The following is a 22,272-nucleotide window of genomic DNA, read 5'->3' on the forward strand; positions in this document are numbered from 1 at the left end:
TTGGTCTGAAGCAAGAAGCAAGTCATTTGTAATTTTAATAAGTGCAGTTTCTGTACTATGGTGAGGCCTGAAACCTGACTGAAATTCTTCATAGAGATCATTTTTTTGCAAGTAGGAACACAATTGAGCAGACACAACTTTTTCTAAAATTTTAGACATAAACGGAAGATTTGAAATGGGTCTGTAATTTGCCAGTTCATTAGAATCTAGTTGTGGTTTCTTAATAAGAGGCTTAATAACCGCCAGCTTGAATGGTTTTGGGACGTGACCTAAAGATAACGATGAGTTAATAATATTGAGAAGCGGTTCTTCTGCTACAGGTAACAACTCTTTCAGTAGTTTAGTAGGTACAGGATCTAATGAACACGTTGTTGGTTTAGATGCACTGATAAGTTTATTTAGCTCTTCCTGTCCTATAGTTGTAAAGCACTGCAGTTTTCTTTGGGTGCGATGAATGAAGCTGAAATACTAGACACAGTAGAATCTACATTTGATATTGTATTTCTGATGTTATCTATTTTATCAGTAAAGAAATTCATAAAGTCATTACTATTAAACTGTGAGTACAAGTCTGTACTGTATTTTTTATGTCTATTTATGTGTGTGCGATATATCAAATTTTGAAAGATAAGAATGTTAATATTGAGCTTGCTATTGTTCTGGTGATGTACATATGTTGTGATCGTTCAAATAAAAAATGATAAAATAAAAATCTTAAAAAAAAAAAGAAAAAATTTAAGAAACTTTTAAAATTACGTACTTTAAATTATGGCTTACAGCAAAATTAAACATTTTAGTTAAACATTAAACTTTTTGCTGTCAAATAGCTTTGTTTATATTCGCTAGCTTACAATGTTTGGCTACTTAAAGATTCTGATTTAATATGGACCTTATGTTTACCTTTATGTCATTGAATATGAGAAAAAAATAACAGATATCAAAGAGAATGTAGCATATATGATACATCAAACATTGACAAGCATTGGGTAATGCATGGAGGACAATTTTTTTGAATGGCCATGCTATAATTTGTTTCTTTTTGCTCTTGTTTATGTTGTGTAATTCATGGTTTCCTTATCAAATTGTTTATTTCTATCAATATCATAAGGATCTGATGTGGTAACAATGATAGTGATTATTATCATTACAACCCAACATATCTAGAAGTATCACCCTACTTTCAGATCGATGTAGCTTAATTTTCCTATATTGAGTGGCTGTGAAAATATTATCCTTTGACTTTATATCATGGCTGTATGAGAAAAAAGTAATATAAGTAGCTTATGTGAAACTACATGTATCATTTTCACACATCTTTGTTTTTTTTATTTATCCCGACATTGTTTTTGCCCATGGCAAGAAGTGCGAAGTTAAGCATGCACACTGCCCCTAGTGGCGACTTTAGTGTCTGTGCGCCACTCAATCGCAAGAAGATGTCATAGAAGGTGATGTCGGAATGGAACGGTCTTCCTTGAGGAAAAACCTCACCACTACTGGACTATGCCAACACCATGCTTTCCGTTTTCTCCTTGTTCCTTTTCTCTTCTTAAAGACATTTCCTCTGCTGATACTTACAAACCTCAACGCCAATATGAGGATGTGAACTACATAATTTGTTGCCATGGTGGCGCTAGCAAATCAACATATTTAATGAAAAATACAATAAAGGTGTGATATGTATTGTAAGCATGAGTTTCATCTTTTTCTTCACACACAACCATATTAAACATTGACCATAAAGTGACACTTATACACTTTTATTCTCGTTCAGCCATATACACACTGCAGCCAAGGTATAGTGTTTAAATGTCTTTTTTTAAAAGTCATATAGTAAACTAATACATGCCTTTATGGATAGATATTTATGTACTATATATATGCATATTCATATCACCACATAAACATAGAATGCGGATTCAATAAATTAAACGTGGGCCAGTCACAGTGAAAGTAGTAGCAGCGTTCAACTTAATGACATTGCTCAGTTTAGAGGATGACTTTTGAAATGCTGTTCCAGGGCCAGTTTCCAAACGCAAATTATTATAAGGGGGGAAAAAAAAGCAGAGCTGGCCTCAGATCAGCAGCAAAAAACAACCTCTGCTAACACAGCTGTATTAATCTGCAGTTAAAAGGAAAAGTCATTCAAATATCACATCGTACCTTACCAACAGTCTCAACTGAAGCCAACTTGTGATTTGGTAAATCATAAAGAGAATACACCCACTTATGTATAATAAATGAAATGCATAGAAATAAAACATTATTTAAAAAAAAAAAAAAAACATCCCTTATGCTCACTTCCGAAACCAGTCAAATTTTAAAAGCATTCACCATCATAAATACCTCAGAGCAAGATTCCTCGACACATATTAGATACTGATATTGAACAATATGTACAGAACAAAATTAATATAATTTGAGAAATAAAAATCACATTTCTGATTTCACACACACACACACAAAACACACAGGCCTACGTAAAGAAAATAATAAATTCAGATTGAAAGTTAAAAATAGAATAGAATGTGTAACTGATTACTTGAATTTGATTCCACCTTTGCTTCCTGAGTCCCTCTTGACACGCTTGCTAACGTGAGTTTAAAACCATAAAGCACATGTTAATGTGTTCTATTACAACAAAAAGCTGTGCTGAAATGTGATGATGATGACGACTAGAATTGCTACAGACACAAAGAGAGGTGAGATGAAAAAGACAGAAAAATTACAGTCGTCTAACCACAGAAAGAGTCTGTTATTTATAAGTGACTGTTGCTAGCTAAGCATGCCTGCTAATATCCTTACAGGTGGCTAATGTGATCTACAGTCATTTTAAAAATGCATTATATATACTCTCCATGGATAGAATACACAGACACACGATACCCCAACAGCTGATAAAGAAGGCAAGAAGTTTTCAGACATCTCAACCGTTGAGATCAAAATAGCATGTTCATGATGTGGTTATATAATGCGATAATTCGATATTCAATAGTTGTGGTAGGCAGTGCAGTACAGGTTCTGTTAGTTCAAGCTTAAATGTTCTGAGTATCAACCAGGACTTTTTTTTTTCTCTCTTTTGATAAAACGTTTTTGGTTATTGTGATTTTTGTGTGTGTGTTCATAGGTCTTATAACCGAGGGATTTAAAAAGCAAAGGAAAGGAAAGGAAAGGAAAGGAAAGGAAAGGAAAGGAAAGGAAAGGAAAGGAAAGGAAAGGAAAGGAAAGGAAAGGAAATGACACCATTTGGGCACAATGAAGGACAGAAAAAGATAAACACTTGTGGTAAACTGGGGAAAATAAGGAGAATATTGTCCATTGACTTAAACTGGGCAAAGATCCAGTTTGACTGGACAGGAAGACTGAAAGTGGCAGGAGTGAAGTACACTCTGGGATTGCATGAGCATGGTGCATAGGAGTGGTTAGGAGAGCAGACAGGCTCAAAGAGAGGAGCGATGGAGATATGGAGAAGAAAATTAAGGGGGAAACCATCACTCGGACTTCTCTTCGGCTTCCTCCCTCTCTTCCTCTCTGTCGTTTTGGGCACAGTAGTGGTGAATGAGGTGATGGAGGTGATGCTGTAGGTTGTCACGGGGCTCAGACTGATCATCTATCTGTCCCCCAGCATCCCTCACTACTGATCTCCTCTGGGTCCTAGATGTCTGCATCCTCGTCCTGTGAGTGAGAAAGAAAGAAAGAAAGAAGGAAAGAAAGAAACAGGGTAATGAATATGAATTTTTCTTTTTAAGTGTACATTTAAGATGCAAGTGCACATATAAGATTCTTAAGTGTGAAGACTGATAGGAGAGGGGAAGAAAAATGTTATTAGAGAGAAATTAAATGTAAAGACATGCTTTGTTAACAAATATACACACATCAATGCCAAATATAGCAATTCTCTACAGAATATTTGCACAAATATTTTACATACAGTACCAAACATTTGGGTAAGATTTTGTGTTGTTGTTGTTGTTGGTTTAGAAATTAATACTTTTATTTAACAAGGATACATTTTAATTTATTAAAAGTAACAGTAAAGTTTACTATTATTAATTAAATTATGTTGCTATATGTCACAGTTTCCACAAAATTATTACATATTTTCAACCATTTTCAACATTAATAATAATAAATGTTTCTTGAGCACCAAATCAGCATATTAGAATGATATATGAAGGGTCATGTGACACTGAAGACGTTGCCACCACAGGAATAAAATTCAGTTTAAAAAACATTAAAATATAAAACTGCTATTTTAAATTGCAATAATATATCACAATATTTCAATTTTTACTGTATTTGTGATCAAATAAATGTAGCTTTTGTGAGCATAAGAGGCTTAAAAAACATACTGACCCCAAACTTTTGAACATAGTTTATTATTATTATTATTATTTACATCTACTTGCCCCATACACACACATTCACACTAATATGCACACAAACACCATGCCTGTCTCTCAAACCTCCTGATCACAGATCCATCAGGCTGCAGTATTTCCTGCTCTACCACTCGAGGGATCTGCACCTTCCTAAAACCTCCAAAGTAGCTTAGAGCCTGAGGGAATGAGGCACACACTACATTAACACTAAATTATATATTAGAAATTATATTATAATAGTCAGAACAGCTGTTAGTCACAGATGTAATTTCTTTCTCAGGACCGACCATGGCATTTATATAATTTTATCAGAGGTTTCTGGTTGCATAACATAAAAAGCTGATAAACTGGAACAAACTGTGAAATAACTTTTGGTTAGAAAAAAAAATTACTTGCATAATATTAGGACAGTGGTAATTCTGCACTTTTCCTCCTTAAAATGACCCTAATCTTTAAAATCAGATGTTTTATAGATGTTAGAAATGACCGCTATGATTGGTGGCTCACCTGGGTGAAGTCCTCCCGGGCTGAGGGCAGGTCTGAGGAAAGATAAGGATCCCCCTCATGCTTTTCCAGCTGTTCTCCATGTAGCATCGTCGTCTGGACCACCTGTCTGACCTCTTGACCTAGAGCAGATTCACCCTTTGAAGATGACATGCCATCTTGCTCACGGAAAGTCACCTGAAATTAAATAAAACATTTAACAAAACTCATTAAATGGCCATATTTAGATTAAGTGATCTCATTAAACTAAGATTAATTTGATTTAAGTTTTAATTTCATTACATGATTAAGTAATCAAAGCATCACACACCTCTGTCTGATGTCCTTCGCTCTTCAGTACTGTCCTTTTTATTACTTTTGAGTATCCGTCCCCCAGTGCCACATTGACAGGCTGCTGGGGGGAGCCCTCCATCCTCACCTGCTCTGTCTCCACCCCATCAGATGAAACACATCGTCGAATGACCTTCCGGGTCACCTGAGAAGGTGAGAGAGTAAGATAAACAAATTTGTATGGATATTATGTATTTAGCATAAATCCATTGTTGATCAGCTGGATGGATGGATGGGTGGGTGGATGGATGGATGGATGGAAGGAAGGAAGTGTAGATGGATGGATGGATTGAAGGATGGATGTATGAATGGGTGAATGGATGGATGAACAGGTGAATGGATGGAAGGATGGATGATGAATGAATTAATGAATGAAAGGGTTAATTGATGGAAGGATGGATGGATGGATGAAAGGGTGAATGAAAGATTGAATAGATGGATGGATGAAATGGTGAAAGGCTAAATGGATGGATGGATGATGGATGGAAGGATGGATAATGAATGAATGAATGAATGAATGAATGAATGAATGAATGAATGAATGAATGAATGGATGGATGAAAGGGCGAATGGATGGCAGGATGGATGATGAATGAATGAAAGGGTGAATGATGGATGGATGAAAGGGTGAATGGATAGATGAATGGGTGAATGAAAGTGAATGGATGGATGAAATGGTGAGTGAATGAATGAAAGGATGAATGGATGGATGAACGGGTGAAAGGATGGAAGGATGAATGAATGAATGAAAGGGTGAATGGATGGATGAAAGGGTGAATGGATGCATGGATGGATGAATGGATGGATGGATGAACGGGTGAATGGATAGAAGGATGGATGATGAATGAATGAATGAATGAATGAAAGGGTGAATGGATGGATGAATGGGTGAATGGAAGAGTGAATAGATGGATGGTGAAATGGTGAGTGAATGAAAGGGTGAATGGATGATGAATGAATGAAAGGGTGAATGGATGGAAGAATGGATGATGAATGAATGAAAGGGTGGATGGATGGATGGATGAAAGGGTGAATGGATGGATGAATGGGTGAATGAAATAGTGAATAGATGGATGGTGAAATGGTGAGTGAATGAATGAAAGGGTGAATGGATGGATGAACGGGTGAATGGATGGAGGGTTGGATGATTAATGAATGAAAGAATGAAAGGGTAAATGGATGAAAAGGTGAATGTATGGAAGGATGGATGGATGAAAGGATGAATGAAAGTGAATAGATGGATGGATGAAATGGTGAGTGAATGAATGAAAGGGTGAATGGATGGGTGAATTGATGGAAGGATGGATGATGATTGAATGAATGAATGAAAGGGTGAATGGATGGAAGGATGGATGATGAATGAATGAAAGAGTGAGTGGATGGATGAATGGGTGAATGAAAGAGTGAATAGATGGATGGTGAAATGGTGAGTGAATGAATGAAAGGGTTAATGTATGGATGGATGGATGGATGGATGAACGGGTGAATGGATGGAAGCATGGATGATTAATGAATGAAAGAATGAATGAATGAATGAAAGGGTGGATGATGGATGGACGGATGAAAGGGTGAATGGATGGATGAATGGGTAAATGAAAGTGTGAATAGATGGATGGATGAAATGGTGAGTGAATGAATGAAAGGGTAAATGGATGGATGGGTGAATGGATGGATGGATGGATGGATGAATGGGTGAATGAAAGAGTGAATGAATGAACGGGTGAATGGATGGATGGATAGATGGATGAAAAGGTGAATGGACGGAAGAATGGATGATGGATCCATCCATCCATCCATCCATCCATCCATCCATTCATCCACCCTTTAATTTAATCCGCGTTTGGTCTCGTTCTGTCTCACGTATCTTGTCAGTGTCTGCGCTTGCTTGGCAATTTGTTGTGAAAAAATAAGGAAAGTGTGTTCAAGCCAGGGCTTTAAAACAAAAAAAAGTCCATCGGTTCACTCTGAGCAGAATCGATATTTTAACGTTTCCGTTCCTGCGTTCCTCTGTATTATTACAGTTCCGAAACCGGTTCAAGTAGAAAAAATAACGGTTAAAAATTGGAGTACTTTAACTTTTTATACGTTCCTTTAACTGTATTTTATTTTGATAATGAACAGGCTGCAATGTTGCAAAAATATGTGTCTTTGTACGCGATATGGCCATACCAACGCTGGTTGGTTATACAGATGCAAGACATCATTCAAAAGTGTCAAGCTATTGCAAAACAAATAAAACTGTAAAGCTTTTGCAAAATAAAAAAAAACTACTTTCTGCCGTCTCGTTTTCCTATCCGAGAACGTTGGAATACGTCACAATGAACCGTAGGCCTAACTCGGCATATTGTTTTTTTCTTTCATTTTGTTAATCTGTCAATGATTTACGTGAAATATATTTAGTGTATAGGCATATATATTCCTTTTTATGTAAGCCTATAGTTTTATTGTGTTTTCTCCGTTCACAGAAGCTTCACAGGTGCGTAAGATCTGTTGAATCCATCTTACACTGTCGTCGGATAAACTCTTAACGCCGGTGTTCTGACGATTTGTGCTACCCTGTCAGATTTTGCTACCTCCCATTAAAACAGATGGTAGCAGAATTCATTGCCATTGCGACTAGAGTTCACAGCTGAGCACGGGCAGGCATTTCACTCGCTGGATGCATCAGCATCACATTTGTATAGTCTATACTACTTGAATTCATGATTGGTTGACAGCAAATTTCATATTAAATGGAACGATAAAATAACGTTATTAACCGGTTAATGGGCATTTCAAATTTTCGATTCTGTTCGGAACTATACAATTTTATTTAGTTTCTGTTTCCGGTTCTGTTCCAGTCAAAATTTCATTTGTTTCCGGTTTTCGTTTTCGTTCCTTGAACCGGTTCAGAGCCCTGGTTCAAGCGCCAGCAGAAAACGGTGTAAAGAAATACTCTTTGAGAAAAGCAGTCTTTATCAGTGGAAGTTAAAAGCAGCTCGTAAGTGTATGTACTTGTCTTATTAGTGTTTAGTGCAGTGTTTTTAGCATGTGTGGTTGTAAGTGTTATTTCTTAGGATTACTGATAAACTATACTGTCGTGATTTGTATTTGTTATCTATTTTAATTTTAGTTAAATAATGTCTGAATTTATTATGTCTGTATAGGTCTTTTATTACGTTTTAGTTTTATTTAATTTATTTTAATACTTCAACAAACTAAATGGAAATGAAATGATATATATATATTGAATTTATAAATGTGTATGTATATATATATATATATATATATATATATATATATATATATATATATATATATATATGTGTGTGTGTGTGTGTGTGTGTGTGGTTGTACATATACATATATAGTTTTTTTTTTTGGTGTTTGGCTTAGTGTTATGTTAGAATCATTATTATACCTTTTGTTCTTTAATATTTTGAATTGTTATTAGCTTTATTTTTTGTTTTTCATTTAAATGTTAAGTTTTGAAATTTTGTTGTATGCATTTGTCCTTTTTATTTAATTTCTTTATTTTTTAAAATGTGCATAGGTAGTATTTATAAAGTTTTAGATTTTTGTTTTGGATCTGTTTTTAGTTGTTTTAATACTACAATTGATTGCTTCTGTTGTCCTCATTTGTAAGTCGCTTTGGATAAAAGTGTCTGCTAAATGACTAAATAATAATAATAAATGGTCCTCTGTTGGAGGACCATCAAAATAAAACTGACTGACTGGTAGTTGACATATAATTGTAAAGTACCTTATAGTTAGCAGAATGTCTAGACATGGACTATCAAAATAGAGAGTTTCCAAAGATGGATGGATGGATTAAAGGAAGTATGGATTGTAAAATGGATAAAGGGTAGATGGATGCATAAAGGGTGAATGGATAGATGGTCGGATTAAAGGATGGATGAATGGATACATGAATACTGCAAATCTTGGATGTTTACCTTCTTCACAACCAAGTTTCCGTGTGCATCTGTGTATTGCTCTTCTGTTACAGACTGTGGAGGAACATCTGGAACATCATCACCCTGTAAAAGAAACCAGACACTTAATCAGTGCATGTCAATGTTTAAAGCAGTGTTCACCATAAGAGGAAACAGCTGCCCTGGCTTCAGTAAAGGTTAGGGTTAGCATAAGAGGAATAATAAAGAAATAATGTTGAAAATATCCATCCAATTTAGAAAGGAGCACACTTCCTGTAGAAGTTGTCCATTTTATGGTGATTAAGTGTCAACAACGATATAACATAATAAAGGGGAGATTATATGTGTGTTCTTATCTTAAAATGGACAACTTCTACTAATAATTGAGGAGCAGGGATTTTAAGTCACAGCTGAAAATGCAGGATTTTTAAATCAAAACCGTTTCCGAAATAAATCTTAGAGCTACATGAAAAACCATCACACAGTTTGTTGGGAATGGGTTATTCAGTAAGCCAAGGCCAAAGTTGTACACCAAATGTATGTTAAGAAACACTGCAGCTTTCAACACTGAACCTCCAAAATGGAGCACGCAATCTTCAGTCACAGAGATACCTGAATAATTATTCTCCTTCGTACCACTCTGGTGGTCACCACATCCTCATCAGAGCTATCCGACAGCACACCTAATGCCTCATCGATCTCCTAACCAAGCAGTATGTATGAAAAATCATGCAATAATATAAGATTGAAATGTATAATAAAACATAACAGAAAAACAGCAGAAGGGGCAACAAAACATTGTTAACTTGACACAACATACACCATTTTTAAACAGATTTCTTGTATGAAAAAACTGCGTGGTAAGAAAGTTACTTCAAAACCAGCAATCAGTTGCTTAGTTGTTCATGTAAATATCTATTAACAAACTCTTGTTATTTACATTATGATATAGTTATTTCTCACTTGCAAAATCCTGCATATTTAGTATATGACCTTACAATGTCATAAATGTAGTACATGCATTAGCACTATTTTAACAAGCTGACAGCGATTATGATGGTGTTAAGGCATGAATGTGACATGATCACGTTTTTTTAATTTTTGCTTGAGCTAAAGGTTTTTCAGGTTTTAAAATCCACCTAATTAGTGAAATTGTTAATTCAAAGAAACCAAACACCATCCCTTCAGCAAACTCATTTAGCAGGAAATGGATTAGGGTAGCTCAGAGAAGGATGGGTGGAGGGGGAGGTCATGCTGAGGACGCTTACCCTCCTCAGATCATCATCATCATTACTTTCAGCCCCTCCTCGAGGAGGAAGCTCCTGAGGAGTTTGTGCAGACGATTCCAAACTTTTCTGCTCTGCTTCATCATTAGGTTCATGGATAATGGGAGAATCCACAAAATCTTCACTGTCTGATGACCTGATTGACCAACGAGGGCTCTCATGGGATGACTTATATCCTGAGGGACTTCTGACATTTGGTTGCTGTTGTAATTCATGAACAGTAGACCCTAAAACTTTATTACTCAGCGCCACGGCACCTTTCCAAGGTTCGTCGTCTTCTGCTTCAGAATAGTCGGAGATAGTTTGTTTGCAGTCAAAAAAAGTCTCAGAATCAGACTCTTCATGTTGATTAATGCTTAGTAAATCTTTGTGTTTTAGTTTTTCAACTTTCCCAGGTTTTGGCACATCAGTGACCTCTAATTTCACATTTTCACTCAAATCAATCTGAGATTTAGGTGACTCAATTGATGCTTTTTCAACCATTGATTGCAGATTCCCTGTGAATGTGTCTTGGGATACACCAAGAATTAATGAAACCTCGGAGCTGAGTGGTTGATCAGACAATGGTTGTTCTGGTTGAACTGTTTTCTTAAGTTCCTCAAGCACTGAATTCATGCTGAAAACCAAGGGTTCAGAAGAGTCAGAAAGAAAACGGGCATAGTGTTTTTCCTCAAATTTTTGGGATGTTGTACCAGACATAACTGAGTCTGACAGCAGTCGTCTGGAATCTTTGGGAGTTAAGGTCTTGCCTCTGCCAACCTGAGAGAGTGGCGGAGCTAGTACTGCCTCCTGGGAACCAGGTTCCTTAAGTGCTGAATTCATGTTCAGAGTGAGCATCAAAGGTTCAGAGGACTCTGAGAGACACCGGTCAATATGCTTTTCTTCTGACTTTTGGGTTGCACTAGAGATTATTGATTCAGATTGCAGTCGTCTTAAACCTTTGGATACCACTGCCTCCTGTGAAAGAGGTTTCTTAATAGATGCTAATCCAAGTTCAGAAGACTTCTCCCCAAAGTCAAAATGTTGACAAGTTATGACTGTTTCTGGTGTTTGTGGGCTGAGGTCAGAATTACAGAAAGGTGAAGTTTCACTCAGCTGTGGAGTTTCACTTTGAATCCACATGTCCGAGTCAGTCTCCGATTGGGACAACAGTTCTTTCTTAAAGTCATGACTGTCATCTATAACAGGTTCAGTAGTTAAATCCAATTGTGTACATTCTTTTCCCTCCTCAGGACTATATTCATCTTCCTCATCACCACAATGGTCTCCTAAGGTTTCTGGCTTTTGCTCTGGAGACTCTAATAGTTGCAGATGTTCTTCATGGGAATCAGTTTGTTGGTCTATCCTAGGATCAACTTCAGGCTCTGAAGGTTGCTGTGGGGAAATGTTGGTATTATATTGTTCTTGATTTAAAATTGTGACGTCGTGATGGGTAGATGACTGCAGTGACGCAGAGTCAATTGTAGGAGAGGATTCAACAAAATTGTGCTCTTCTACTCTATGGCTTTGCGATGACGGCACTGGATCCAAATCACTAAGCATTTCAGGGATAAGAAAGACCTGATCTGATTCTGGAGAACCCTTAATGAGGTCTGGAGTCACTCTTGAAACCCCTGGATTCACTTCAACACTGTGTGAGACAGCTTCATCAGCCTCCCTTTCAAGAGCATAAGGGGAAAATGAAGGACTAATATGTTGGCCTACTATTTGATTGCTCTCAGGAACCGATATATCAACTTCAGATGATTTGCTTTCATGACATGAAGAAGACTGCATGGTGTCTGAAGTTTCATCAGATTCAAAGTGATGCGCCTCTACTGATTTTTCGTTGCCTTCTAAATCACTTTTTTCATATACAGGTGACACTTGATCAAGACATACAGAACTTTCATCTTGATACTTTTGCTCTTGGAGTTGAGTAGTTTCTTCTTGACTCTCTGGTGAAGTGTGTTGCAGTAGGTCGGGTACTGTATATTCAGGGTCAACTGTTGACAAACCTGAATTTTCACTTGACGAAAATCTCACAATAGATACCTGACTGAAATCAAAGACATTTTGAGAAGCCTTCGTTGATTGTTGTTGGAATTCTGACTGACTGTTCAAAATGATTGGAGATGAAGAGAGACAAGCATTTTCATGGTCTGAAAAGTCACACTCAGCTTGAATTTCCTCCTCAGATTCTGTGGAAACCTATGGGATAAATTATATGAGGTATGGAAAATATGACAAGGGAAAAGAGATGATATTGAAGGGATACTTACAACCAGTGAGAGACAAACTAAAACAGCACATGCAATGATCATGAGTTCAGCTTAGAAACATATCCATGTAATCATTTATCATTCAGAAATCAGTCCCTGTGGAAGGTTTCTTGGTGTTCAGACATTAGGGTCATGACCCTCTTATTATGTTTCAAAAGCACAATGCCATGATCTTACTTCTTCATCTGCATCTTCCTTTGTAGATTCTTTTTTGACCTCTTGAAACAGCCATGGATTGGTGAAGCTGTCCCTATGAGACATTGAGAGTGGAAAGAGAATGACAATAAAAAAAACAATTGATAATGTAAACATCGCTGCAAAAGTCAGTCTATGTATCACTAACTGGTTGATCTCCAATTCTTCGATCATATCCCCATGAATGCTCTCTGAATGGGTGTTTCCCATTGTTTCAGCCCACGATGGAATGTCAAGGAGAGACGCCACAGATAAGTCTTCTTCTGACACAGCTGGAGGATGCCTTTGTGAAGTCTCCACCCTCCGCATCACCCGAAGGCTGTCACCATCCTCTTGGACTGAGGAGAGAGCTACAAAAGACAAAACATTCACTTTGACAGTGTAAAGATTAAGCCTTTGACGTCAAAGCTTGTTTTTAGAATCTAAATATTGTGTTTAAGATCTAAATGTAAAACATGAATGTGCTGAATGTCCTACCTTCACTGTGGTCCAGGGTCCTTTCAATCTCTGCATATGTTCTTGAAGTTTGCTCCTGAACTGACTTATGCATTTGGATCTCAATAAGATGGACGATGTCCATGCGATTTATTTTAGTGAGTCTTTTAATCAATGTATCTTCTGTGGAATTTGAGACATAATCATAAACTATAAATTAAAATGGACTTCAGGCATTGACTGTTAAAAGAGTAAATAAGAACAGGATTTACCAGTTGCATGTTTTCCTTCTCTCTCTACCCAGCGCTGTAAAAGAGCATGACTCTGCTCTTGTAGTGAATTTGGGTTTTCAACACGCACTTGCTGAATCTCATCTTCGTTAAACTCCAACTCTTTGGCCAGCTCTGAAAATAGATTAATCTATAAGCTGTTAAAAAAGAAACAAACCCACTTACGCATTAACATCATGTTTTTTTCTTTTTCCATTTTCTTTTTTTTTTTCTTTACATTTTTGAGAAGAAATATGGTGCTCTCTTGCTCCCAGGATGCTAGAATTTTGTGAGCAGTTGCCACAGTGTTGCTGTGCTGTTGCTACAGTATTCTGAGTGTTTTTTGTATGTTGTTATGTGGTTACTAGGATGCTCTGGGGGGTTGCTAGGGTATTTACTGCCCCAAAGTCTGTTATGATATCTGGTCAATGCAACTTTATGCAATGCAAGAAGTAGTCGATGATCTAACTACTTGATATTTATATCCTATATTGATAAACTAAATATACTTTTGATATACTCACCTGTCCAACTAAAACCTAGAAGGTCAGCAATGATGGCCAAAGTCTCCTCTTTCCTATCTGCATCATCATGCCAGTCCACTGTACACATCAGTCAGAGTATTTTCATTAATACTTAATGAAATGCATTCAAACAAACACACACAAAAAAAATAATTAAAAGATTAAAAAAAGAAGATTAAACATCAAATTCCTTTTCATTTCTTATATAAACTAAATTGACTATTTGAACTATTTATGAGTTTGTATTATGGGATGTGCACTAAAGATACTTGAGATAACACGTAAAGTCTTTATGTGTCTATAAATAATTTAAAAATTAATTTAAACCTCTAACAGTGGGATCAAGAAATGTTAATTGAAGCTAGGTTGGACAACATGGTGACTGAAGATCTGCTGAAATAATATATGCCATAACATTCTTTTAAAACTTTTTACACAAAAAGTGCCCGAACCCATGTTTGTTTTATTATTCCTAAGAGGAAACATGCAGTGGTTAACATGCAATGCACAGGAAACTGTATTATTAGCAAATAAATGTAGACAATCAATCTTGAGATTTCATTTTTTTATGTACACACTGATATGCAAATGAATAAAACATGACATAAAAAGTCACAAAATATGACATACAAACACAATGACATACAAAAAAACATTGAGAGACAGACAAAGTACAGCACAAAACACAAGACAACACAGAACAAGAAATGATATTAAAAATCATAAGAAAAGAGACTGGCATGGAGTAAGTTTTGGATTAATTAATACGGGGGCAAGTGCCAAGTAGAGGTACCTTTACTTTGGTCTGGGGTAGTGCTGTCTGAGATTCTCTGCATCTGTGTCTCCACACAATCTTCCCAGTTGGGCCTTGACTCAAAGACATCATCGCCTACAGATGGGGGTCGAATTGCTTTCAAACTACTTTCTAGCCCTAACTCAACAGAGGCTCTGTATCCTTTGGTTTCATCATGCTCTGTGCTCCTTGAAGAGTCCAATTCCTGAGAGAATTCAGCAGGAAGTTCAGGTTGATTGGATACAGCATACTGTAGGTTAGGAGACTGTGTCGGTGATACAGGCATCTGGGAGGATGAAGTCTTTGGTTTGGTGTAGCTGCTGTCTATTTCAGTGTGATCATCCACAACAGACATGGACCATTCTGAGTCACCAATGTCTGCTACAGATTTAGGCCTTTGATTTTGTTCAATGGAGTCCCCTTGTCCTAAAACTTGGTCAAAGCTGGCTGCTTTTACAGCTATTTTTGTTTTAGATGTTGTGTCTTCAATTTCAGCAACAAGGTCCTTGGATGGGGTGTACATTGAAGGTGATGTCTGGAATTGCTGTTGACTAACAGTATGAACTGAGGTACTAGGGGAAATTGTAGATACTTGGGTGGATATGGGCATTTCAACAACAGAATGCTGTTCGTCTTCCACCGAAGAGTCAGAGGATTCCGGGTCTTGCTCAGAATAAACTGTTTGTGTTACTGTATAAGTGGCAGTGTCAACATTCGGTATTAATGTGTCTTCACAGATTCCATTATCCTCTGAGGGACTCTTTGGTTCACTTCGGATAGGAAAATCATTTCGTTCTGGATGTTCTGGTTGAACAATTTTGGTTCCAGTTTTACTAAAGCTATCAGGTTCCTCAGTAATTCTGTCTTGATGCACTAAACCATCTGTAGGCATCTCAAATGAAGCTACTGCAACAGACTCACTAGCACTGAAATTGATTTGCTCAAATTCTTCACCTGAATCTTCATTCATTGGAAAAAAGACTAACCTTTCTTCTTCTTCCTCCATTGTCCTTTTGGTCATGTCAATAGCACCACCTCTGGTCATCTCAAATAGCTTTCCCTCCTGGAAGAGGAAAGGATTTGGTGTCCCCTCTTCAGTAGGGGTTCGTCCTGGAGTTGTGTCAGGTGTGGTTCCATGGGAATGTCTGTCTATACACAAAGCAAGTATCTTCTGCTCCTCAGCCTCAATCTTTGCATCAAATGCCTCATCGTCTTCAACTTCAGCACTCCAGGGAACCAAGTCTCTTGGAATAGATACTGGGATTTCTTCGGGCTTCTCTTTATTGTCCTCTTGATAAATACATAAATCTGTCTGGGATTCATCCTGCACTTCCTTTGTAACAGCAGTAGCACCTATATTGTCGATGGGAGAAACTGGTTCAAGCACTTTTTCAGAAGTTGTGCTCTCACCAGTAGACTTAGAATCAACATCACCATCCTTCTCAATGCCCATTTTGCTCTCTGCTGATGTAATAATGAGATTCTCATTAGTTGTAGTCTCACCAATCACTATACTATGGTACTCTGAATGTAACAGTTCATAGTCTTCCTCCTCGTTCTCTACATGTGTTTGCATAGATGGTATGTCTATGCATGTCTGTAAATCAACAACCTTTAAATGAGTATGTTCCTCCTCCATTTTGTCTGTGGTCTCTAAAACCTCAGTGGTTTCTCCTGAGACTTTGTGAGTTGATTCATCCAACTCAGGACTGTCATAATCATCATCTGATAATGAGGAATGTAAGGGTAATACCGGGCCAGATTCAGCAGGGTTCTCCAAGTACTGCTCTTCTGATGTTATGGTTAACATTGTGTTAAAGTCTAGTGAACTTTTATGTGGTGACAACACTTCTTCCTCTTTTGGTTGTTTAGAACCACAATCAAAATCAAATTTGACCTTTTTAACTTTTGCATCCTTTTCCATTTCATCAAATGTTTTGATCTTTGCAGCCATCTTAAACATCTCTTCTTCTGGAGTGAATTGCCTTTGTAAAGCATCAAAGTCATGAAGATCCCTACTGTCAATCACCTTTTCTTTTTGCTCCCGGGTCATGGAAATGCACTGCATATCGAAGGTCTCATGGGAACCTTGGGATGACTCACTTTCTAAGTAAATATTTTGTTTAGAAATTATTTCTTTTTCCCCGGAGTCAGAAATGAAAGCCTGACTTGTTGAGAAGACCCTTTTAGAGTAGCTCAGCTGACCAGATTCTTGACCAGTGGGACTTCCCTCTAAAGAGTCTTGACATGGGGACTCCTTGGTTGGGCTTGGCTCGATAGAGTCTGGGGATTTTTGGGATGATCCATCTTCTCTGATGGGAGTAGTTTCAAGCGAGTCTGTTCTACAAAGAGTTTTAGTATCACTCATGGTTGCAGGCTGCAGAGAATCCAAACTAAAAGGTCTCTCTGGTGCATCTTGACTGTGATGGCTTTGTTGTGCTATCTTCTCAGACTCAGCAATTACATCCGATTTTATCAGCTTCATGCTATCTTTACAGGTTAAATCACTTTTCATATCATGTGTTGATATTTCACTCTCCAATTTCATAACTTGAATTATATTTTGAACTACAGTCTTTGAATTAGCAGAGGACGGTGACTCAATACTGGTGGATGGAGAAGATGATTCAATCTTAGAATCATAAGGTGATTCAGTCTTGCTTTTTATGGAGGTTACTGAACATAATTCACTCTTGTCACTCTCCGCTCTTTCATGTGATGTCGAACTTGATTGGTTAGTTGTCTCCTGATCCCCTGGATATCTGTCTTCTGTTTCTTTACTAGTTGTACTGGAAGAAAAAAGAAGGACTTCAGGACTATTTTGAGGGGTTTCAAGTCCCTCATGTTTCTCACTGTCACCTGTGCTGGAGTGAGGAGTCCTTGTCCCTATACTATTGCCAGGAGAGTCTGCCAAGGCCTCGTGTTTGTCACTATCGGGACTTTCTTCCAATGCTCCATCATGTATTTCACTTTGACGTAAGGGTTCACCTTGCACCATTGCAGTAGCAAATGCAGTGATTATGTTTGATTTACTTGGATCCACAGCTGCCTGGTGCATCTGCTCCTCATCTTCCAAAGAAAGGCCATCATTACACATTAAATAATGTTTACTTGCTTCACCTGAAGTTCGCCTAAAGAGCAGATATTCAGAATTTCCCTCAAGTTCTGCCTTAATATCTGCACTGAAATCTTCTGATGGTTTCCTGTTTGGGCTGATCTGAGGTTCCACAGACAATCTCCTGTGCTGGTAGATCTTATCTTCATAATACATTCTCCCACGTATCAACCGCAGGTCTTCGTTTCTTAATAGTTCAGAACATATTTGTTGTTCCTCAGTTTCTGGTTCCTGAGATGGTTTTCCATTTTGGTCATTTGCTGTATGTTTACCAAGCAGGTCTTCTGGAGAGAGTTTCTCTTCAAAGTTAACGATAATGTTGGAAGTTACTGCTTGATCACCTTCGATTTGGATGATCGTCAGTGGTTTTTCATGTACTGCTTCACCATCATCGATCATTGGTTTATGCTGAATTGTGTTTTGGTCAATATGTGATGATTCTTGAGGGATCTTGTTTTCTACAACAATTTTTTCTTGTAAATGCTGGGTTGATTCTGTAATTTTGTTATCATATGTTGGAGGAACCTGCATCACATCAGAACTTGCTTCAGAGGGTATAGTTGTAATTCCTCTTTCTTGTAAATGTTGAGTTGAAATGCTATCATATGTTCGGGGAATCTGCACCACATCAGGACTTGGCATTTCAGAGGTCACCGTTGTAATTGTTCTTTCTTGTAAATGTTGAGTTGTTACTGTCATTTGGCTATTAGATGTTGCGGGAACTTGTATTACATCAGAACGTGCTGCTTCAGAGGTTATAGTCGTAATTGCTTTATGTTCAAAAAGTCCAGACTTACTTTTCGATGGATCCTGGCCAGTCTGAAAAGCCTTCATCAGCTCTCTTACAGACATAGTTTCCTCTAGCCGTTCCGTCTGTGACTTTGGGGATCTGGGGGATTTTGGAGGAAGCTTGGCTGATTTTTCTGTCTCTGTGACATATGGCTTACTCTGGGAAGTACTCACTGTTTGGGATTTCCACTTTTGACTGTCCACCTCATTCTCTTCTTCAACCTTCTTCTGCAGTGCCTTAACCTTCTCCTTAATGGATCCAATCGGAGTTTCTACAACTCTAGGAGACACAGGAACAGGCCCAAAGACCAATCCACCGATAACTGCATCTTCATCAAGAGACTCCTCAGACTGACTCCTACTCATCCTTTCCAAGTCATCCTCTGAACTGCCGCTTGCAAACTCCCTCTCTTTACGCTTTTTCCTTGCTGGCTTTTTGATTTCTGCTGGACGGTGTTTACCACGTGTCACAACAACCTCTTTAAAGCTTTCTTGAACACTATCCACATCTTGTGAATCATTAGATGGTACAGGCATTTCCTGCAGACACTGTTCTAAGTCACTGCTGAGATATGAAATCATGCCTGAAATATCCCTCTTAGGAGGAGAACTGGATATAGTGTCTCTTGTGATTCGAACTTCCTGAATGAGTGCCTCTTGGACTTCAGTGATATTTTTGCTTTTGGATTCCTCAACATCTGTCTCACTGAGAAGTACCCACTCTTCATCATCAATGGTTACAGATCTCCCAATAGCACCTTCCCTCTTTGTATCATCCATTGTTCTGTCACGAAGAATCTCTTCTACCTTCTCTAAGTCCTCTATCACTTTTTCAACAATTTCAAATGGCTCATCCACTTCTTCATCCCCAGCCTTGTCTGATCGCTCTCCGGAACCAGATGAGCACGATTTTTCCAACTTTTCAGAGGTCAGAAGGACTGACACTTTAATCAGGTCCTGCTTCATTTCAGAAACCTCTGAAAGTAGATCTGGACTTACGAGTGTGGCAGGATCATGTATGATTTGCAGCATGGAAAGCTCTGTTGACTCAGATCCATCATAATCTTCCATTTGAACAGCATAAATAGTTTGTAAAGAACAAAGGGGGAAATGAAGAGGACAAAAGACATTGGAAAACTAGTCAGGGCAGGAGCAATACAAACTGTCTTCAGTTCAGATGATGAGGAAACTACTTGACAGAATGAAGAACATTGCTAGATTTATCTAGATTTGGATCCGAAGGATTTGGTAAGGCATGGGAGCAGTTAAGCAAAGCAAAAGAGAATTACAAAGTGAGGGCAGGAAATGGCCAGGAAATAACTTGCTTAAACATGTTATATTGATTCAAGTATCCACTCATACACTTACACAAGAGGGAAAGTATAAAGAAAAAACAAAGGATAAGTAATACAGAAACCTGTGCACAAAGAACAAATGAGGAAAGTAATCATAACACAGAGTGGCGCTGTACCAATGGGGCATCTCAAGATTGTTCTCGACATGAAGAGCTCATGTCAACACAAACACAGATAGCATTTCAAAACAATGCCCTTATGCAACACTGAGATACAATCAGAGACTTTTCTGATAAAACACTTTCAAATTATTAAATGCTATGGCTTGTTAGTTAGGCAGATCTTTGAGTCAAACATGGAGTTGTTTAACATATGGGAATTTGTTATAAGTCTGAGGTAAATGATAAGAAAATTTTAGGAAAACAATAAACACAAGTGAACAAAGGAAAACAAAGAATGTGAGTGATAGGGATAAAAAATGTCACAAATTGTGCATATTTCAAAAAGATATCCTCACATTCAAGCAGACACACTCACACACATACATATACAATAATATAATATATGTAAGTCAAGTTATTTCCATGCAAAGGAAATGATCCATGCAAAGGTGACATTTGTGGCAAGCAAATTAAGTGATTCGTTACAGGCAAAATAATATGTGCCTGGTCAGTATGATTTTGATTTTAGGGAGAATGGTTTGTTTTCCAGTATCTCTTTTGGCATGTAATACACTAAAGATTTTAGAAACCATCATGCCAGAAGCAAGATACCATTGTGAGAGAATATAATTGGATGTAATGTTTCATGAGAACAGCAGACCATAAAAATAAAAATGGAAGAAGGGATGTTTATCAGCCATAGCATAGCAATCAGGGATCCACAAATACAATTTCTCTTAAAATCACTTCTATGAAATATGCTAAATATCTTAACAATGTACTAATACATTGGTAACCTACAATTACCGGAGTTATGGGTGTTAAAAAGAATGGGAGAAAAAGCTTTGTATACTGTATATATATTTTTAAACTTAAAAAATGCTTACATTGCTCATGTGTCTTCTCACTCTATAAAGAAATTAGATTGAAACAGAGAGTTAATCGAATGGAAATTATCTCTTTTGCAAAAACAACATTATTTACAAAATTATTTATTTATTTTTAAGGTGTAACATAGGTATTTACCTCCTCATCTGCATCTTGGTCAGAATCAGATTCCTTAAAAAGTAAGAGTCAAAAAATCAACTGTCAGATTAAATTTAGCTAAACTAAATATAATTTGATTAAAAGGTATTGTTTTTTTGTTGTGTATATGCATATGTACAGTATATGTGGTAGTGAGTTAATATCATTATGAAAGTGTTTCTCTTACCTTTGAGTAAACAGGTAGGCAGATGTTCAGGTTGCATATTGCATTGTGGTTTAGACTGCGATATGTTCTTGGTTCTTTTGTAAAAGACAGCCTACCACATGGTTCTTGAGTGCTGTCACGTATCTGTTGAAAACAACCAATCTGGAACTTTGCTCACCCCCAACTGACAATTACACAATACTGTGGCATCACAGTTAAAATAGTAGGGAACATTGTGGCATACTGTACCACATGTTTAAATCTGTAACTCAGTGCTTTTTTGTGCAAACTTCAATATAATATCTACATAGTTATCTACTATAAATAGTGCTACAAATAATAACTTACTTTGATAAAGAGAGAAAGACGGTTTTCCTTAAAGGCATAGAAGCTGAACACATGGTGCTGTCCACTTTTGGTCAGTGGGACCAAATTTCCAAAGCAGTCTGCAAAGATTGGCTTTCCCTCTAGAACCTGTAGAGATAAACATACCACCATGTAGAAAAGGTTAGTGTCAAATGCACTAGCAAGATTAGCTAAACCACACTTACCTCGACATCTCGACTACGAGCCACTTCAGTGAAGTTCTCCTGCTGCTCCAGAGTTTTATCCATCTTATCATCCGTCATACAGAAGCAGCGGAGTCGTGCCTCTATAGGGTCCAATGTTTTGGCGAAGATGACAAACTTGGCCATATAGGGAACACAGATGATCTCACGATACAGCTGACTGGAGAAGTTCACAGACTCCTGGATCTGACGGCAATCTATAAGCCAGAACCTGGGAGGAAAAACATGTATTTAACGATTTGTCAAGGGAAAGCAGTCAAC

General features: G+C 37.5%; 1 protein-coding gene across 1 annotated transcript in view; it reads right to left on the reverse strand.

The window, feature by feature from the left end:
* Positions 1-3,078: 3,078 nt before the first annotated feature.
* The window catches only part of LOC306874364 (ankyrin-2-like), a gene marked incomplete at its 5' end in the record, with an annotated part of 50,434 nt that continues 31,240 nt past the window's right edge, over positions 3,079-22,272 (reverse strand). Inside the window, 17 exons of the mRNA XM_079424350.1 lie at positions 3,079-3,672; positions 4,464-4,555; positions 4,887-5,060; positions 5,194-5,358; positions 9,149-9,232; positions 12,858-12,924; positions 13,018-13,219; positions 13,347-13,487; positions 13,577-13,708; positions 14,098-14,175; positions 14,891-18,530; positions 18,729-19,858; positions 21,138-21,159; positions 21,277-21,309; positions 21,464-21,586; positions 21,791-21,916; positions 21,994-22,222. Of these exons, the coding sequence (XP_079280476.1) occupies positions 3,489-3,672; positions 4,464-4,555; positions 4,887-5,060; positions 5,194-5,358; positions 9,149-9,232; positions 12,858-12,924; positions 13,018-13,219; positions 13,347-13,487; positions 13,577-13,708; positions 14,098-14,175; positions 14,891-18,530; positions 18,729-19,858; positions 21,138-21,159; positions 21,277-21,309; positions 21,464-21,586; positions 21,791-21,916; positions 21,994-22,222 (6,622 nt within the window). The 3' untranslated portion in view covers positions 3,079-3,488. The remainder of the gene's footprint in view (positions 3,673-4,463; positions 4,556-4,886; positions 5,061-5,193; positions 5,359-9,148; positions 9,233-12,857; positions 12,925-13,017; positions 13,220-13,346; positions 13,488-13,576; positions 13,709-14,097; positions 14,176-14,890; positions 18,531-18,728; positions 19,859-21,137; positions 21,160-21,276; positions 21,310-21,463; positions 21,587-21,790; positions 21,917-21,993; positions 22,223-22,272) is intronic.

This window comes from Barbus barbus (genome assembly GCF_936440315.1).
Source record: "Barbus barbus genome assembly, chromosome: 8".
Lineage (NCBI taxonomy): Eukaryota > Metazoa > Chordata > Actinopteri > Cypriniformes > Cyprinidae > Barbus > Barbus barbus.